We start from the raw sequence: 20,290 nt of genomic DNA, 5'->3' as shown, positions 1-20,290 counted from the left end.
CTTGGATATATTCAAAGGATTTTGAAAATTCCAAATTCTATCCAAATTTGATAAGATCAGATATCCAAGATTAAAAAAAAAAAAGGAAATAAATCCTAATTGAAATAATGCCTATTAACCAAATATGCAAAATTAGATATCAATAAGCACAAATTAGGCAATCAAATATTCGAATCAAATCGGGATATGATAATTACCTGATTTGCAGATTTCTTTCCTAATTTGAATCTGTAGCGGATCGGGATTGCGAATCGGCGGTGCGTCGGGAGCAGCGGCGTGATGTCGGGAATAGTGGCGGCTAGCGACGGTGACACGACGGGAACGGCGGCGCGGCGGACGTCTCCGGGAGCCGGCCAACAGGCGGGGACGGGCGACTCTCCGGCGGCTGTGCAGCGAACAGCGGCAGTACATGCAGTGGGCTAACGGCGGTGCAGGCGGCTCCGGCTGGCAAGCGGCGGTGCAGGGCAGCTCTGACTGGCAAGCGGCGGTGCAGGGCAGCTCTTCGGCGGCTGTGCAGCGAGTAGCGGCGACACAGGCGGGCGGAGCAGGGACGTTCAGGCGGCAGTGGCACCGTCACGACGGTGGTGTGCGACGAGGCAGCGGCAGGCAGGTGTGCAGCGGCGGTGGCACACGGCGGGAGACGGCAGCGCGCGACAAGAGGCAGCGGCGCGCGGCGGTGGCACGCGGCGGGGGCAGCAGCGTGCGTGCGGCGAGAGGGCGGAGCCTTCGAGCGCGGGCGGTGGTGGGCGCGCGGCGTGCGATGGGCGAGGCGGGCAGCTCCGGCGTAGTGCGGTGGGCGGTGGCGCGGCGCGGCGGGCGGTCTCCTTCTCTCTCTCTCTCTCTCACTTTTCTCAAAATTCTCTCGTATGTCTCTCTAAAAATCCGATTTGAAAAATTATGAGAGCCTCCCCCCTGATTATGAGACATAAACATATATTTATAATGTAAACCTAGGTCAATTAGCCGGGCTTTCTAGTCCTAATGGGCTTAGGTTTAGGCTTTAATTTAATTCTAAGTGGGCTGAATTAATTTGGGCGTTTCTTTAATTAAGCATAATGGGCTAATTTAAGCTCAAATTAAGACAACCAAGCCCTTTTGTGTGTGATTTTCGGCCCATGCTTTCCGAGTGAGCCGAGTCTTGTTCGGTGCCCGAGCTCGATTTACGTGATGAATTTTAAGGTCGCTTATCACCGCCGATCCGATGCGAAATGCAGTTAATCTATATGAACCTAGACTTTATGCTATGCGATTTGTAATATTTTTGTTCAGGTTTTAAAATTTAATCCCTAATTTTCTATGCAATTAACCACTAAATGATGCGCCGAAATTTAGGTGTCAACACCCATCCGATCATCCCATTATTTTCTTGTTCGCCAAAAATGACATCAATCTTCAATGAAAGTTTCATTTCATACACGTGCCAAATAAGAAAACGATGTTGACAATTGATATAATATTTAAATAGCAAATCACGCATTTATCTAATAGTTTAAGTTTTTTAGAACTGTTAGTAGTCATCCTACATAATCTTACATGGTATCAGAGTATGAAGTCCTGAGTCCAAATCATTTCAGGCTCCATTTGCCTCATTAATTAAAAATGGCCATGCTTATACTGGGCAAAAATACCCAACTAAGTGTGAGAATGAGTGTTAGAATATTTAAATAATAAATCACGCATTTATCTTATAGCTTAAGCTTTTAGAATAGTTGGCAGTGGTCTCTCAAAATCTCATAATAATGAATCTATAATGTTACATGTCACGATCTAAACTAATTCACGAAATGATTTTTAATTCGCCAGACTAAATCTGCATGATGACTGTATAATGTATGGGGCTCACAAGGGGACGTAGTATTCCCGCTCGATCCCTTTTTATTGACAAATCTTAGCACTAATAACTATTTTATCTTGAAGGGCGTAAGCACTTTTCTTAAAATGGAAAAATCTTAAAAAGAATCATGATATTACCTATGCTTTCACGAGTCCTAGATGAAATTAAGTTGATTTATTTGCGAGACGTGCTGCATTTGTTAAATCATTGTGCGCAATGCAGTTTGCCACTAGATCATTTGATTAGAATGTGATCAGCAAGTGAAAAAAACCTATAATCTTGTTTGACTTGGTTTTTTTATTAATTGGGGATAAGCGCAGAGGTCCAGCTATTTGGACGCCTATGGAATACCTTGCAAGTCTCATGAACTGGTTAAGACTATGTTTGGTTCGGCTTTCAGGAGATCTAAAGCCATTTCTCTGAGGAGTTTTGATGAAGGTGGATTTGCTGTAAGCAAATTGGGTTTTATTGATCTATGTATTGTATAAAGCAACTCTAAAATAATAAAAGAATAAAGAAAAAGAAGAGAAAAAAGAGAGGGCAGGAATGGACGAGCATCGACACAGAGGGCAAGGACTCAAGGCAAACTTCGGCTGCGACCACAGGCGAGCATTGACGGTGACCATCAACCAAGCAAGCACTGACTGGCAACCCTCCTTGCAGTAGATCTCATCACAACCCTTGTCGAAGCTTAGTGAAAGCAGTAGGCAACGCAAGTTGACAAAGCTTAGCGAAGTTTAAGCGAGGACGATCGCTAAGGTCACGACCCTAGGCGAGGCTAACGAGGTCAAGCGACCCTTGGGGACCAATCACCAACATCATGAGACCTCAAGCAAGGTGATGCCGAGGTCGCGCGACCTGGAGCTTCCCATATCTGGCCTTTCACAACCACTGTTCACCAGGGCTTCGGTCGCAGGCTCCCTTGTTATTAGGTTGTTAGAGAAATATCTCCAAATGAATTTTGATGATGCCCAAACTATCCTTAGTATAATATCTATATTGTTTAAGTGCATATGTATTCAAAGAACTGAGTGACACTCATGGTGTAATTCGTTGAAGAAAAGATCATAAGACTATCCTTGAAAGTTCATATAAACATCACCATCGATCACAAATATCAGCTACATGATGATGTTCCATTAAAGCTAAAGAGATTAGGTAAATGGTAATGTTTAAATAACGGATCATTTGATATGACCGTTATCTCATTATTGTAGTCGTTGTTGACTGGACTTGCATAGCAAAAGATCCGGAAGATAGAAGAACAGGTCGTCTGATAATATGTCAGAGTCGCAGCTACAGAACAGCAGCAGAAGCTATTTTAGGAAAGTCTGTAGAAGTTCCGAAAAAGGCTGCATGGGCAGTTAGTTCCTACGACAGCAGCACCAATGGACTCTAACGGCTATCTCGCCTCTCCAGGATATCATCAACGACTATATTGAAGATGCCTATAAAAAGATAAGGTCTTTGAAACCAATAGAAGTAATGCTAAAATATTCCAGAAATCTCCTACTCGTTGTACTCTTAGCAAAAAGCTCATGTCTGTCCATAGCAGTTACTTCATTATAATTATGCTGAAAGATCAAGTGTACCAAGTAACAGCCACACCCAACTCTTGATGGTGTGATCTATCAATTGATAAAAGTGATGTACACTGAGTGTAACTTGTTCAACAATTTACTAGTGCAATCCAGCTCAACTTGTGGCTGTTAGTGGGGAGAGTGGACGTAGGCTTGGAATCAAAGGCGAACCATTATATATTATTGTGTGCAGCTGCTTATTCTTATGTTTATCATTTCTAGCAAGCAAGTGAATCATTGCTTCTCATATATCTGGTGAAACCCGATTTTTACTTATTACACGATGTTTTCTGCAAAAGTTTTTAAAACCTTTAAAGCAACCTATTCACAGCCCCTTTAGGTTGCATAGTTAGTCCCAACATAGGTCACCAACTTCCTTGACCGATGGAGTTAAGATAACTTCAGGTCCCTCATGAGGTTACTCCTAATGGATTGAAGACTATATTAACAGGTCTTCCATTTTGCATATAAGACATATATCAGGTAAAATTTTGGAAATGATACTTTATTTCCATGCCTTCTAGCTGGTTTATCACCCACTTTGATTGGTATCTAATTCGAATAAATGCATAATTTCAACATAAATAAAAGGGGGATAGGGCGAAATTGGTAAATGCTACAGACTTAGGCGCTTATCGAAACCGTTCTGCAAAGAAAATCTCCTCATATTTTAGCTTCACCAGTCTAACACAAGCAATGTGTTGAGAAGCTTATATGACTTTTACTTTTTGCTTCCACTTATTATCAACGCATAGGAAAGACGTTCGAAGAATTGGAAATAAAGAAAAAAGGGGATGCAAAAGAGGTCGAATGAGCTTTTAATCATATGTCGGCACGAGGAAATTGAACACGAAAGGGGAGTTCACTCTACCGTCTAAAATCCTCAAACCTACCATGACCACCATCCATGGCCTATTTTCATTCTCTTCCCTGCTCGGAAAGGATGATAAAATAAAGGTAGCTTGCTTCTCTCCTGGACTAATAACAGGTTGAAGTAACCCGTGCCATATTCTTAGGAAAAGCCCGAATGACCTTCAACAAAAGGGTACTTATACCTGAAATCGACACATGTGATGAGCAAGGGATCCTTTCTCTCGATATCAATTGATTCACAGACTTCCTCCCAGGGTCACTCAACTTTGAGCTTCCCAGATTTGGCCTGTCAATGGTCAAGTTTCTCAGGTTTGGCCTTTGATGGTCACGTGACCCCAGGCAAGGCAACACCGAGGTTGTGCAACCTCAAGCAAGCCAGATTTGGGCTCCGGCATTACTCGAGCCATGCACCAAATCTAGACTTTAATGTATCATGAGTCAGGCGTTGGGTCACCAAGGTGACGCAACCCCATGCTGGTGTTGCAAGACCCTAGAGGACCCCCCGCAGGCATCTGTCCAGCTCCTTTGAGCCACACTGGTGTTCGTCCAACTCAAATCTGCTAGTTGAAGATGAACTATCTCAAGGGCAAGAGTGGAATCATGAAATATAAGTCGAGGCAATTTTGAAAGAAAAAAGTTCATTAATCTAACAACATGACTTCCCAAAAAGGTAAAAGCCCAAGGTGGTCCCCACCTTCTTTGGGCTTTCAGTTTTACCAATGTCAGCATTTCCCTAAAGTGATCTAAAAAAAATTTCCAAACACCCTAACCTTTTCCCAAGGGATTTTAGAGGCTTAAAAGTTCTTTGGAAACCCAACGAAACACAGCCTAAGTTTAGGCCTCTGGCCAGTATATGTGGCCTTATCCTAGAGCAATTTGGTGGGCTTTGAATAGGTAACCTCTAGTTCATGACCAAGAAATCCACCGACGCCCAACAAACTATACTAACCTTGAGGTTTTAAAACTAACAAAGCGAGCAACAGCGCTGGAGTTCATAGGAACAACAGTATTCTGAAATGTTTCACAAAATAATTTTGGAATTTTTGGTGGGTGATTTTGTAGGGTTCATCAACGAAAAACAACGCAGCGGAATATAGAACCCTAGACAGGATCTATGTGTATATTGAAATCGAGACGGAAGTTCGATACGTACCTTTTGCAAATCGAAGATAAATCGGCAACCAATTGTGTCTGGATTAGCGCCCCAAGTGTTGCGCCTCTACCGGTATCCACACACACGAACGGAATTCTCCAACGATCCACGTGCTAGCGAAAGATCTTGAAGTTCCTTTTTCTTGAACGCCTTTTGCTTTTCGATACTCTGTAGAAAAACCCTAGACAGAGAACGATTCTCTATCTATTTATACAGCCTCATTATCTAGCGGAATTAAAAGAAGTGGGCCGGGCTATTTGGGCCCGCCAAACCGTCCACCTTCAATCGTACGTTTAATCGTTATCTCATAACGCGCACGACTGCATAGATAATTTAAATAGGAGAATAAATTAAAATCTACTTCTTAAGTAGATCAAGGCGCATAGACAATATTAAGTCCGTTCGCTATTGTGTGCGACCCCTGTAGGTTCACTAAACATTAGCAGTGTGCCCAAAACTCTTTTGGCCCACAAGTCATAAGCGGTCTCTAGCAACACATTATGACTACCTAAGTATAGTGAAGATCGGTTTTCCGACACAACCTAATCCACAACTAATATTAGAGTATCAACCTTGATTGATTCTTAGGGCAGACCACTAACAATCTCCCACTTGCACTAGAACCAATCATATAAACTAAGTCTCTTTGTTACTTGATTTCCGAGTTAAGCATAAGGCAGGACAAGTGTCATCCTTATATAGCTTAAACTCATTTTCCCGATACCGCAGTTAGACTGTCAAAACAAGTAGTTGACTCTTCAACTCACTTGAGCATGGCCATGCATTTCACAGTCTCAACTCTACGAGAGGCCAGGAAATCATACCCTCATTATATGAGAGGGACAAATCCCATCTTGTCTACTCACATCACTCAGCACGCTTCATGACATACCCAGCCATTACCTTTATAATCACCTGTTACGGCTGACGTTTGGCAATGTTAAAGCATGCCAATCCACGTCTAGGAAACCATGGCAGACTCAGGTCAAAGGACTATACTCTATAGCTGTGATGAGAAATACTGATGATATTATATAACAATCCTATAGTATTCTCATAGCAGGTCGGTCCAATACAATGTTCTCCAACATGTATTCCATGTGATCAACTTTGTATCTCTATATTCATGACCCGTGAAACTTGATCATCAGTTGACTCACATACTAGTCTCAAACGCCATTTGCGTCCCAATGCACAATGGCAATTGACTAGGGACATTTAGAATATTAATATCCACTCTATTAATAGAGTTTCACGATCAAATCACGTATTTGATTATCTATTAAGGATATTCAATATTCAGGGGATAAAGATTTCGCATTCAATTATATACTCAAATTAAATCGAAATCAAATATAATATATATATTTTATTAATGAACAATGAAAATGTATATCACATATACTACCACTCACATCAAGACCAATCACTAATGTGTCTAAGGCCTAAAGCGTTACAATGACGCTCATGCTTAGGTTGTGGAAGAGCCTTCGTCAACGGATCAGCTGTATCCAACTCCGTTGCAACTTTGCACAACTTGACATCACCTCTTTCAATGAATTCTCGAATGAGATGATACTTCCTGAGTATGTATTTGGTCTTCTGGTGAGACCTAGGCTCTTTACCCAAAGCTATGGCCCCATTGCTGTCACAATAGAGGTCCACTGGAATCGAACTAGTGGGACTGATTCCCAGTTCTTCTATGAACTTTCGAATCCAAACAGCTTCCTTTGATGCTTCTGAAGCAGCAATATACTCAGCTTCTGTCGTAGAATCTGCAAGAGTTTCCTGCTTGGAACTTTTCCAAAGACACCGCTCCACCATTCACGCAAAAGACAAAACTCGATCGATCAAAGGTCGTCTTTGTCGGTTTGGAAACTAGCATCGTGTAACCATTTACAAGTGATCCGTTCCTCACCTCCATAGACTAAGAATAAATCCTTAGTTCTTCTCAAGTACTTAAGGATATTCTTGACAGCAATCCAGTGAGGTTCCCCTGGATCTGACTGGTATCTACTTGTCATGCTCAATGCATAAGCAACGTCAGGACGAGTGCATAACATAGCATACATGATGGATCCCACAGCTGATGCATAAGGAATCCTACTCATGCGGTCTCGCTCATCTTGTGTTGAAGGACACTGAGTCTTGCTAAGACTTATGCCATGTGTCATCGGGAGAAAACCTTTCTTGGAATCTTGCATATTAAACCTATTGATGACTTTGTCAACATATGTACTTTGACTCAGTCCAATAAGTCTCTTAGATCTATCTCTATAGATCCTGATCCCCAAGATATAGTTTGCTTCTCCCATGTCCTTCATGGAGAAAAATTTTCCTAGCGATGTCTTAACTGACTGAAGCATAGGAATGTCGTTTCCAATGAGTAGTATGTCATCCACATACAACACTAGAAACACAATTGCACTCCCACTAGACTTCTTGTATACACAAGCTTCTTCTTTGTTTCTGATGAAGCCAAACTCTTTGACAGTTTCATCGAAACGAATATTCCAGCTCCGTGATGCCTGCTTCAATCCATAAATAGAACGTTGAAGCTTGCATATCTTCCCAGTGTTATCTGGTGATGTAAAGCCTTCAGGTTGTGTCATATACACATCCTCCTCTAGTTTTCTGTTAAGGAAAGCTGTCTTTACATTCATTTGCCATATCTCATAATCATAATATGCAGCAAACGCTAGGATAATCCGAATGGACTTAAGCATGGCCACTGGCGAAAAGGTCTCATCATAGTCAATACCATGAGTTTGTTTGAAACCTTTAGCTACTAGCCGTGCTTTATAGATGTGAACATTTCCATCCATATCAGTTTTCTTCTTGAAAACCCACTTGCACCCTATAGGTTTGACACCTTCAGGTGGATCAATCAAAGTCCAAACTTTGTTTTGATACATTGAGTCCATTTCGGATTTCATGGCCTAAAGCCATTTATCGGAGTCTGGGCCCATTATAGCTTCTGTATAGGTCGTAGGTTCGTCATTTTCTATTAACAATAGATGACGATGTTCTGTCACGTGAAAACCATATCTCATAGGCTTACGATGTGTTCTTTCAGACCTACGAACTATAGGTGCCAATGGAGTAGACTCTACAACTCTTTGTAGATCTAATTGAGGTTCCTCATGAACTGGAACACCTCTTGTGGCACAATAACTTCTTCGAGGTTTACCTTACTCCCACTGGTTCCTTTAGTAAGAAACTCTTTCTCTAAAAAGACACCATTTCGAGCAACAAACACTTTGTTCTCTGATGGATTGTAAAAGTAATATCCTTTCATTTCTTTAGGATATCCGACAAAGAAGCATTTATCAGATTTGGGTCCAAGCTTATCAGAAAGTAAACGTTTTACATAGGCTTCACAACCCCAAATCTTTAGAAAAGACATACTAGGAACTTTTCCTGTCCACATCTCATATGGTGTCTTCTCTACAGCTTTTGATGGACTTCTATTTAGTGTAAACGCACTGTCTCGAGTGCATATCCCCGTAAAGATAATGGAAGATCTGAATGACTCATCATTGATCGAACCATGTCTAACAAAGTTCGATTTCTCCTCTCAGAGACACCATTCCACTGTGGTGTTCCAGGGGGAGAGAGCTGTGAAACAATTCCACACTCTTTGAGATGGTCATTGAACTCTTGGCTTAAATATTCTCCTCCTCGATCAGATCGAAGAGCCTTGATATTCTTGCCAAGTTGATTCTGTACTTCATTCTGAAATTCCTTGAACTTTTCAAAGGAGTCGGATTTATGTTTCATCAAGTAAACATATCCATATCTACTGAAATCATCAGTAAATGTAATGAAGTACTGATAACCTCCTCTGGCTGTAGAACTTAGTGGTCCACACACATCAGTATGTATAAGGGCCAATAATTCTTTTGTCCTCTCACTTTGATTAGTAAAAGGAGCTTTTGTCATTTTTCCAACTAAACAAGATTCACATGTATCAAATGATTCAAAATCAAATGAATTTAATAGTCCATCGCTATGAAGCTTGTGAATTCGTTTCTCGTTTATGTGGCCTAATCGACAATGCCATACGTAGGTTGGATTCAAATCATTAGATTTAAACCTTTTTGTATTTATATTATAGATTGGCACATCAAGACTTAGAACATATATCCCATCCACAATATGGGCGCTACCATAAAATAATCCATTAAGATAAAACGAACAACTATTGTTCTTTATATCAAAACAGAAACCTTCCTTGTCCAAACAAGAAACAGAAATAATATTCCTACGTATAGCAGGTACATAGTAGCAATTATTCAGTTCTAAAAACATGCCAGAAGGTAAAACTACATCATATGTTCCTACGGCTAATGCAGCAACTCTTGCTCCATTCCCAACACGTAGCTCCACTTCACCTTTTGTAAGTGTTTTACTTCGTTTTAGTCCCTGCACATTCATACAAATGTGAGTACCACAACCGGTATCCAATACCCATGAAGTAGAACTAGTAGTAACATTTACTTCTATAACATAAATACCTGAATCGGAAGTCTCACTTCCTTTTTTCTTCAGATCCTCCAAATATTTCTTGCAATTCCTCTTCCAATGTCCATTCTCCCCACAATGGAAGCATACAGCATCAGCAGTCGGACCCGGTTTGGTCTTGGATTTGGGTTTAGGCTTAGTGCCCTTGCCCTTACCCTTGATCTTACCTGGCTTCTTAAAGCCTTTCCCCTTTTGAACCATGAGAACATTAGGGGTAGGGTCCTTCTTGATATTCTGCTTAGCAGTTTTGAGCATCCCATGCAGTTCAGTCAAAGACTTATTCAGATTATGCATATTATAGTTCATAACAAACGTGTCATAATCTTGAGGCAATGACTGAAGAATAATGTGAGTAGCCAACTCTTGGCTAATGGGAGAGCCCAGTCGCTCCAGGTTTTCAATATAACCTATCATCTTTATGACATGTGGGCTAAATGAGCTCCCACTTGCTAGCTTGCACTCAATTAATGTCTTTACCGTTTGGTACCTTTCAGTGCGTGCTTGCTCCTGAAACAAAATTTTCAGGTTCATGATCATATCATAGGCATCCACGTTCTCAAACTGCTTCTGAAGGTCTGAGTTCATGGTAGCTAACATTAGACATGATGCATCCAATGCATCAATCTTTATGCTTCTGATAAGCATTCCTTTCAGCATGGGGAGCGTTGGAAGGAGGTGCCTTCTGAGGGATTGGTTTCTCCAGGACATAATCCTTTTTCTCCTGCTTGAGAACAATTCTCAAGCTTCTATACCAGTCCAAGAAGTTTGAACCATTCAATTTGTCCTTCTCAAGGACAGATCGCAGTGAAATGTGTGATGCAGAGCTATTTGCCATTATCTACAACAAATATGCAAAGTGAATTGTTCATTAATATTACTTATAATAAACTCCCACTATACTTTTATAATATATGTCACAATAAGTATAGTGGACCAAGACCCATATTTTACCAAGACTCGAGTAAACTTTGGCTTACCGCTCAAGACTAAGTTATTTAGGTAAACAATCCTTTGTCAATTGTATCGAATACAACTCTTGGTTGTTGGGGTTGATATCTCATATCATATCCCCAAACACTATGCCTCAAGGCCTAAAACCGTTTTGATAGCCTCGTTAAGTAAACCAATCTTGACATATGGATAACCATTATCCATCCTATTTTACTCAAATAGTTAAAGACACCCTGCTTTGGCAGGCCCATCTTTTGACGATTCAAGTCTTAATAGGTGTATGATTGGAAAGGCATCATATTATTACTTAATTTTATGAGGGACTCTTAATAATTACGTAGTGGTGAATGTATGCATGTTCTGAACATCAACAAAGCATCACTTATAATAACAAAGATATATCAATCATACGGGAACGATCAATTCCATGCAGGGGTCAAGGGAGCTGCGCCCCCTTGCGGGGTCGAGGGGCAGCACCCCTCGCGGGGTCAAGGGGTAGCGCCCCTCGTGGGGGCTCGGGGGCAGCGCCCCCGAAACCTAGACATAATTCTCAATTCTGTTTTCCGGGAGAGCCCCGAAAACATAGACAGAAGTCTCACTTCTGTGTTCTCGGGAGACTATCCATCGCTGTCACCTCCCGCGCCGTCACCGTACGCATCTGGCCGAGCGCCTCGAGTCCTCGACGTTCCGGATGACCAGGCGCGTTGCCGTCTCCGCCTCGGGCAACAGACCCAGACGCGCCGCCGTCTTCGCCCGCCATCTCCGCCTCGGGCAATAGGCCCAGATGCGCCGCCGTCTCCGCCTACCGTCTTCGCCCGCCGTCTCCACCTCGGGCAACAGCCCAGGCACGAGCGGAACAAGATCGATCCATCCCTGCTTCGTTCCTTCTCAATTGATCATATCAATTCGTATTTTAAATTCATCTAACCCTAATTGAGACTCACTTCAGGCATACATCATATGTATCAACAATTAGGGTTTCCAATTCAACTTCAATATATCACAAGCAGCTCTGATACCACTGTAGGGTTCATCAATGAAAAACAACGCAGTGGAATATAGAACCCTAGACAGGATCTATGTGTATATTGAAATCGAGACGGAAGTTCGATACGTACCTTTTGCAAATCGAAGATAAATCGGCAACCGATTGTGTCTGGATTAGCGCCCCAAGTGTTGCGCCTCTACCGGTATCCACACACACGAACGGAATTCTCCAACGATCCACGTGCTAGCGAAAGATCTTGAAGTTCCTTTTTCTTGAACGCCTTTTGCTTTTCGATACTCTGTCGAAAAACCCTAGACAGAGAACGATTCTCTATCTATTTATACAGCCTCATTATCTAGCGGAATTAAAAGAAGTGGGCCGGGCTATTTGGGCCCGCCAAACCGTCCACTTTCAATCGTACGTTTAATCGTTATCTCATAACGCGCACGACCGCATAGATAATTTAAATAAGAGAATAAATTAAAATCTACTTCTTAAGTAGATCAAGGCGCATAGACAATATTAAGTCCGTTCGCTATTGTGTGTGACCCTGTAGGTTCACTAAATATTAGCAGTGTGCCCAAAACTCTTTTGGCCCACAAGTCATAAGCAGTCTCTAGCAACACATTATGACTACCTAAGTATAGTGAAGATCGGTTTTCCGACACAACCTAATCCACAACTAATATTAGAGTATCAACCTTGATTGATTCTTAGGGCAGACCACTAACAGATTTTGTTGGGAGAACAATAACAATCTGAATAATATCGGATTAGCGTAACGAAATAAAATAATCTCCCCTCTTGTGCAAATCTAATAGGAAACGACTGAATCGAGGAATATAAATACCAAGCACGTAAACACAAGGCGATTTTTTATGTGGAAAACCTCATCGGTGTGAGGAGATCAAAAACCACGGGATCGGAGTCCACCCAAAAATGTTCACTATCAGCAAAATTGGGTGAACAAAGTTCTTCTCTAGTAAATACTAAAGGTACATAGCCATAAAAACATCAAGAACATCATTCTTGGCAATAGACATGAACTTCACAAGAGATAAAAGGATAAATCTCACCAAAAACGCACTTTTGGTGCAATCCACGAAAACCTGATGTAGGGAGCTTCAACTGAAAATCAAACCGTTCAAATTCGAGAAGAATGTGGCACGAACACGTTGACAAAAACTCAGCTCAATCGGACCACGAATTGACCTCCGACGTCAACATCAGATATATTCTCAAACTCAGGTTTTCTGCTCTCCCTTTCTCTCTTGTTACTGTATCTCTCAAAAACGTTCTCTTTGCGGCCACGACATAATAATAGTGAGAAACCCTATTTCTCCATATGGATAGACATATGGGCTCAAGTCTTGGGCTTGCAATACATTGGACTTTCTCCACATGGGAGTGAACCCAGCCAACAGTTTAAACGGGTCAATGATTTGAGCATCCACTTAAAGTTTAACACATTGATCATTTTATTAAGATATATTTCAATCAGTTGTCCTAGCATTACTCATTCGTATGAGGAGATACAAGCAGCGTTCTATCTAAATCACCGCAAAAATGTGTCCTCATCACTTGTTAGTAGTGAACGCTTAATGACAGCTAATTAGTACTGCCACACAGGACAAAGCTTAAAAAAGAGCAAAAAACAAAGTACTCTCACAGCATCATTGTTACATTGATTGCGCATAGCTACCCACGAAATTACATTGAATACATATATATTGTGACTGGGATAATCAAATCAGACTAAATTTTCCTGGCTGGCTTTCATCTGGATGGAAAGATAGACCAAGACCCTAGTGAGAGAGAAATAGATAAATATAGAAGTAAGCTATTGATCACATGATTAAGCTCCTAATAATGGCAGCTTCTGCACTATCGGCATCAACAGTGGACAATAGCTGCGACAGTCGCTCGCTGAGGTCGTTGACCTCCCTATGCAAGCTTCTGATGTAGCTACACGTCTCTTGCAACACCTTTGAAGCTGAAACCTACATAACAGCGGGAAAGCATCAGCATCGGCATCGGCATCGGCATCGGCATCGGCATCGGCATCGGCTTCGGCATCGGCATCGGCATCGGTAATCGAATTATGGTACGGCTTAAGATGGCACCTTTTGCGACCATTTCTGACAGAAGTTAAAGTTCCAACCGAGCCATTTTCGATGACTTGGACGAGTCTTGGGTCTTTCATTTCTTTAGTGCTCGTGGAATTTGTTTACTCATGTTCACACACGCCGATATGTGTGTGTATCATTAGACAACCACAAGTCTCGACTGTTTAAGTCAAACGTGGGATGGTTAGATTAGATATGAAAATGCATTTCCTTGGTATTTGGACTGATATTTTAGGCGGACCTAGAAATGTGTTCAGTGAGTTAAAAAATGTTAGGCGAGTTAATAAATTTCATTTGCCTGCATTTATGCTTAGCGTTTCTCAATTTCCCTGACAGAAGACCCTGAATTTCATAAATTTTCTCAACACCCCGTCCCCCCCCCCAAAAAAAAAAAAAACCCATCGTTGTGGAAACCTTTCTTTCCAACATAATAATTTGGTATCAGCTCGCCATATTACAGTTGGGTCAGACATAAAGATAGGACATGAAAGTACCTTGTCGGAGCGGCTATTGCGAATCTCGGGAAGGAGCTGGCGGAGCTTGGAGACGAGTTCAATCATCTGATCATCGGTGATTCTCGAGGAAGTACCTGACTGCGTCCTCGACGACCTTCGGTTAGACATTCTTGGTAGAAAAAAGTTGAGAAACTAACCCTGATGAACAAAGCTGAAAAGAGAAGATGCAGGAGTCTTGGGTTCGAGGAGAGGAAGGAGATAGGAAGGAGGCGAAGAAGAGGGAAAGTTCAAGAGTCATTATATAGCCTATGAATGCACTGGAGTAGAAAGTGATGAACGGAAGACGGTGGACCACAAGTGTAAGTAAAAAAGAATCCACCAATAGAGAGAGAGACAGAGAAGGTACATTAACAAAGACAGCCATGTTGGATTTGATGAAGACAAATACACAGAGAGAGTACATTAACAAAGACAGCCATGTTGGATTTGATGAAGACAAATACATTGGGAGCAGAGGTCAATGCTTTGGTCCTAATTGTGTGAGTACGCGAGCGGGAGAGGGTTGGAGAGTTCATCAATAATGTTAGAAAGTACTCTCGCGTGAAGCATGCACAAAGTTGTTTACAAAAAGTACATTAAGCTTAGGGTTAATATCACAAAAAACTCCAAACTGATACACATATGACAAATTTACCCAAACTAATTTTTTAATCACTAAAAACCCTAAACCGATACATTTGTGACAAATTTATCCTCATTTAGTTTCCGTTAAATTTTACCGTCAAATTACCGAGTTAGATGACACGTGACAATTTACGGGTATATTAGTTTTGTTACAGATGTATTAGTTTGTGGTATTTCGTGGTATTAATCTAATCAAACGGAAACTAATAAAAGGTAAATTTGTTGCAAATGTACCAATTTGAGGTTTATGATGGTAAAAAAATAAGTATGGGGTAAATTTGTCACAAGTGTACTAATTTGGAGTTTCGTAGTATTAACCCTTAAACTTATTAATAAATCTTACTAAAATTCTATCCCTAAGTAATGTGGACATATTCAATTGGATGCTAAAATAAGTGAGACCCAGGCATTAAATGATTTGCTTGCTTAACATCCAAAAGGATAGCATCATATTACTTAGAACGAGAGTGATAGTAAGATTATTTAGTATGCTTATATTATCACTCTTAAACTTAGATATGCTAGCCATTTTCTTCATAGGCCTTATCTAAAATTTATTACGATATTTTCTATAGCATACTCTTTTAAAAACCTTGAGAGAGTTGTTTTAGTGATGATTTTTTGTTCATTTTTGTAATTGCTCAAATATTATTTTGTAACATGCTATTGGACCGGCTACATGTACCAAATTTTATCACTTTAACCCCTTCAAATGCCTATTTAGGGAGCGTTTGTTCCACGAAAAATGAATGATTTGGAAAATTTTCATCGTCCAAAAAAACATTTATGGATAAATTGTTGCCGATAATGAAAACAAATTCCATTGACTAATTATTTCAAGCGAATAACTGATCATTTTGAGGAAAATGGTTTTCAAATACTTGATTTTCGAAAAGCAGAACGAAGAAAATTTAATCGTCCTCAAAAATGTTCTGACATAAATTGTTGTCGAAAACAAAAACATTTTCTATTGACTAATTAGTTCAAGTGACATGAGCGATTATTTTTTAATTTTTTTTAAATCATTAATTTTTCACTAAAAGTCTTAATGTTAATTAAACATCTCTTATGAAAACCATAACGATGAACTGTGATTGCAGTAGAAACCATATAATTTTAGAGAGACAGATCTGCGAATTCCCAAGTTGGGTCGGGAGCCAAGTGGGTTTGGGAGACGTGTGTTCTTGAGCTAACAAGGTGGGGCCTTCATGTGTATACCTCAATAAACACGTCCACGTGATCGAACGCGGATGAATTCTTCTCTCCAAGTTTTGCTTCTCTGCATCGAGTCTCACCAGCAAGATCGCAGATTGCCACTCTCGACTAAGGCTCTGAAAGTGCTGAGTAAAGAGCACTCGCGTTAAGAGCTTCGGATGCTGCTGACATGTCGCGTTCTGATTGGTTGCGGTGCGAAGATCGTTCGAGACATCGTTTCGGGTCAAGTGATGATACCTTGTATCGGTATCACTCCTGTTGTATCCAAAGATATCTTCGACTGGCAATAATAATTGTAGCAATAAAATGATTTTTAAAAAAAGAACAGTAATTGATCCTTGGGCCAACAAATACGATGGATTGAAAGCCTCCGAAATTAGGGAAATAAGTTTACATCTCAAATTTAATCCTCTTTGACGAGTCACGTATTAACATCTTAAATTGAGGGTTCAGATGCATCCATATTGGCCAAAATACTTGTAGATTTGGCCCTGCCTCTGTTGTAAAACCACAACGACCAAACAAACTGAACCACAGGTTATCTCCCCTCTCTCCCTCTCTACTCAACTCGGAGCTGGTCTGATGCTGCCTCGGTCGCTCGCTTTTTAGACCAAGAAGACCCCCGGCGTGCCGGTTGCCATCGCCCAGCTACTTGCCCTCTCTTTTCCTTTGTCGCTCGGCCCCGTCCTCCTCCATTGCACCGCTCACCACCACCATGCTGCGGGCGACTCCGGCGGTCGCTCACATGCAAATCGATTGCCTCACATTCCAAGGAGAGAGAGAGAGAGAGAGAGAGAGTGACGTGGTCGAGGAGGTATAGCACCGAAGGTTGACGGCTAGAGGCGCGCCGGTGAGGGCTAGCAATGGCTGCGATGTTCTATGCAATCGTTGAGCTTGGTGGGAGGGAGGAAGAAGACAAAGAAGGGAGAGAGTGATAGAGGGGAAAATTTACAAAAAAATACAATATAAAGTAAAATATAGAGATGGTCCTGAGCAGGACCTTAAAAGGCTCAAGGGGAAAATATGGGGAAGGGACTCCCCGTTATGATGGAGGGACTCCCCGGTATGGTGGAGGCTCGTCCACATGTTTTCTCCGTATTTCCTCCCTCCGGGGAAGACAAATATATTGAGGAAACATGAGACCTCTTGGGTGGTGAAGGCAGACACAACGTCAACTTCGGTTGGCTATTTCCAGGTAGGCAGATATAGTAGCCTCCTGCACCTGAGATAACAAGAGGGGAAGCCTCAGCTTCCAGCACATCTGCTTGTGCTTCGCACAAGTCTATCAACCAACTGGCAGACCTCAGGTTTTCTCCCCTCTCTCCCTCTCTACTTAGCTCGGAGCTGGCCTGATGCCGCCTCGGTTGCTCACTTTTCGGACTGAGAAGACCCCCGACATGCTGGTTGCCATCGCCTAGCTACTTGCCGTCTCTTTTCCTTTGTCGCTCAGCCCCGTCCTCCTCCATTGCATCGCTCACCACCACCATACCGCCGGCGACTCCGGCGTACGCTCACATGTAGATCGATTGCCTCACATTCCATGGAGAGAGAGAGAGAGAGAGAGAGAGAGAGAGAGAGAGAGAGAGAGAGAGAGAGAGAGAGAGAGAGAGAGAGAGAGAGAGATGTGGCCGAGGAGGTATAGCATCGAAGGTTGACGGCTAGAGACGCACCGGTGAGGGCTAGCAACGGCTGCGATCTTCTATGCAATCGTTGAGCTTGGCGGGAGGGACGAAGAATACAAAGAAGGGAGAGAGCAACAGAGGGGAAAATTGATGGGTTTTGTGAATAAATGGGCTGCCCATGATGGGCTAACCTAGCCCATTAACCTTGAAAGAGCCCATGAAAGAAAATAACCGCAAATGGCAATTATTTGGTGAGAACAAAAGTGAAGAAAAAAAATTGACGTGTGTTCTGTAAGTGAATTTGGTTCACTATCAGAAACTCTCACTTACAAAAAACCTAAAAGCGACTTTACTCGACAATCGAAGGATCGCTCTCTCTCGAGACTACAATAGGTGCATTTAATCTGTGGCAAAGAGGTATGTTCGTTTACGTAATATGCTCCGTTCGATCGGTGATTCAAGTATAGGATGAACACATTTTCCGCGTTTTGCAATGTGTTTTAGAGAATGTGTTTCCCGTTTTTCCGCATTATGTTTAGGAATCGGTTTCCTACATTGGTATCAGAGCATGCATTCTTGTTTCCTAATAGTTTAACGTGTTTATAAAATGGAATGTTGGCCGGAATTCGTGAAACAGCGCCGACGAACGCTTGGGTACGAAAAACCGACACCCGACCGTACTGTTCGAGGTTGTTTCTCGATTTTGTGCATCAAAATTTATTTTTGAAAGTGTAGGATCGTAGTGCTCGTCGAGACGAGAAAAATGACGGGTGGCACGCCTCCAGGGGAGGCCGGACGCGCCTCCACGCGCCGCTGCAAGTGGCGGCTTGCCGGCACATGCGCAGCGGTTACCGTGCGCACGTGCGCTGCACACGCCAAGCATGCGCATGTCGACGTGGCTGACGTTAGCGTGACGTCAACCACGCCGGTTATTTCGGCCCGGCTCGGCCCGACCCGGAAGCCCGGCCCGGTTGGTCCGATCCGACCCATTTTTTCGTCCCGATGACCTGACCTGTGGACTCGTTTGACCTGTGGACCTGACCCAGTCATCCGTTAACCGTTGACTACCGTTGATCGGCGTTGACTATCGAAATTTTTTTTTTGCTGATCATGTACTTTAAGGATTATGTGTAATCCTGTTTGGTTCTGCATTTGTTGCATGAACAATGTCGCCCCGTAGGATGCGCATACCTATTATCTCACAATCGGCTGAACAAAAGGCAAGACTTGCAGCATTGAGAGCTGAGTTAGATGCTGATCGATGGGAAAGTGGTGATTTAGAGAATCACGTGGTCAAGGTCAATAAGATGATACAGAAAATCATCTGGAATGGTTATTGTATGCCGAACTTTGAGAAGTTGAATGTTCTAATCAACACTCTTCCATCTGAATGGAAAAAGGTGTTGCATCGCCTATGGGAGGTCAACGTGGTCCCAACCTACAAAAAACTTGCAATAGATTTTGTGAGGGAATACTATAGGATTGAGACAACAAAGACTTCAACCCTAGGAATGAATGGAACTTGGCGAAAAATGAATGTGCCATGGAGAAATCCTAAGGGATACCCGACAGTCTTTTCTTGGTTGTCAAAGAAAGAGATTAAGTTTCCTAAGAAATTTGAAAAATCATTCCCTGTTTATAGGAAAGTTAGGTATCGTTGATTTCATAGATGTTTTAGGTTGGTTTTAGATGTCCTAGGTGAATATTTCTTTTCATGTTGATATTCATGTTTTTTTCCTATGATGGATTCGTTCCTCATGTAAATAGTTTTTTAATGAATAGATGTTGATGGATATTTTCTATTATGAATAGTTTATGGTACTATTATATTATAATATCTGTCTTATTAATATCATGTGTTTGAGTGGGAGTTCTAAAAGTTTTAGTAACTTTAAAGAACGTAATTTTACCTTAATGATTATATTAACGATAATTTCACGCTAGGATTTTAGGTGATGATTGGGAACATATTGAACTTTTGAATCTAATGATTGGGAACATAGTGAACTTTCGAATCTAAAAACTATGTGAAATTACTCATTGATATAATCAGTTTGTGTAAAACTGATGCATAAATGAGTGGCATTCATAATTCGTGCTATATGTCTGAAATGTTTAGATACCATGGCTTCAGCAATTAAGATCATAGTGGCTGAATTGAACAAAGGAGAGACATTGAACGGCGAAAATTATGAAATATGAAACATGAAAATCCAATATGTGCTAGAAGAACAAGAAGCACTAGAAGCTCTTAACCAACTTATGGAAGAACCTGAAGATGGGAA

General features: G+C 41.6%; 1 protein-coding gene across 1 annotated transcript; it reads right to left on the bottom strand.

Moving 5' to 3' along the window:
* Positions 1 to 13,505: 13,505 nt before the first annotated feature.
* Positions 13,506 to 14,776, bottom strand: LOC115661990 (transcription factor PRE6-like). The gene is made up of 2 exons (XM_030584171.2): positions 14,524 to 14,776; positions 13,506 to 13,903 (listed from the first exon to the last, which is right to left on the bottom strand). The coding sequence occupies exons 1-2, from the start codon at positions 14,650 to 14,652 to the stop codon at positions 13,751 to 13,753; spliced, it is 282 nt and encodes a 93-aa protein (XP_030440031.1). The 5' UTR covers positions 14,653 to 14,776; the 3' UTR covers positions 13,506 to 13,750.
* Between the last annotated feature and the right edge of the window lie 5,514 nt (positions 14,777 to 20,290).

Source organism: Syzygium oleosum, unplaced genomic scaffold, assembly GCF_021117445.2.
Source record: "Syzygium oleosum isolate NSW1041296 unplaced genomic scaffold, Sole_v2.1 Sole_v2.07, whole genome shotgun sequence".
Lineage (NCBI taxonomy): Eukaryota > Viridiplantae > Streptophyta > Magnoliopsida > Myrtales > Myrtaceae > Syzygium > Syzygium oleosum.
The sequence above is the reverse complement of the archived record's forward strand: the minus strand, read 5'-3'. Positions and strand labels throughout refer to the sequence as shown.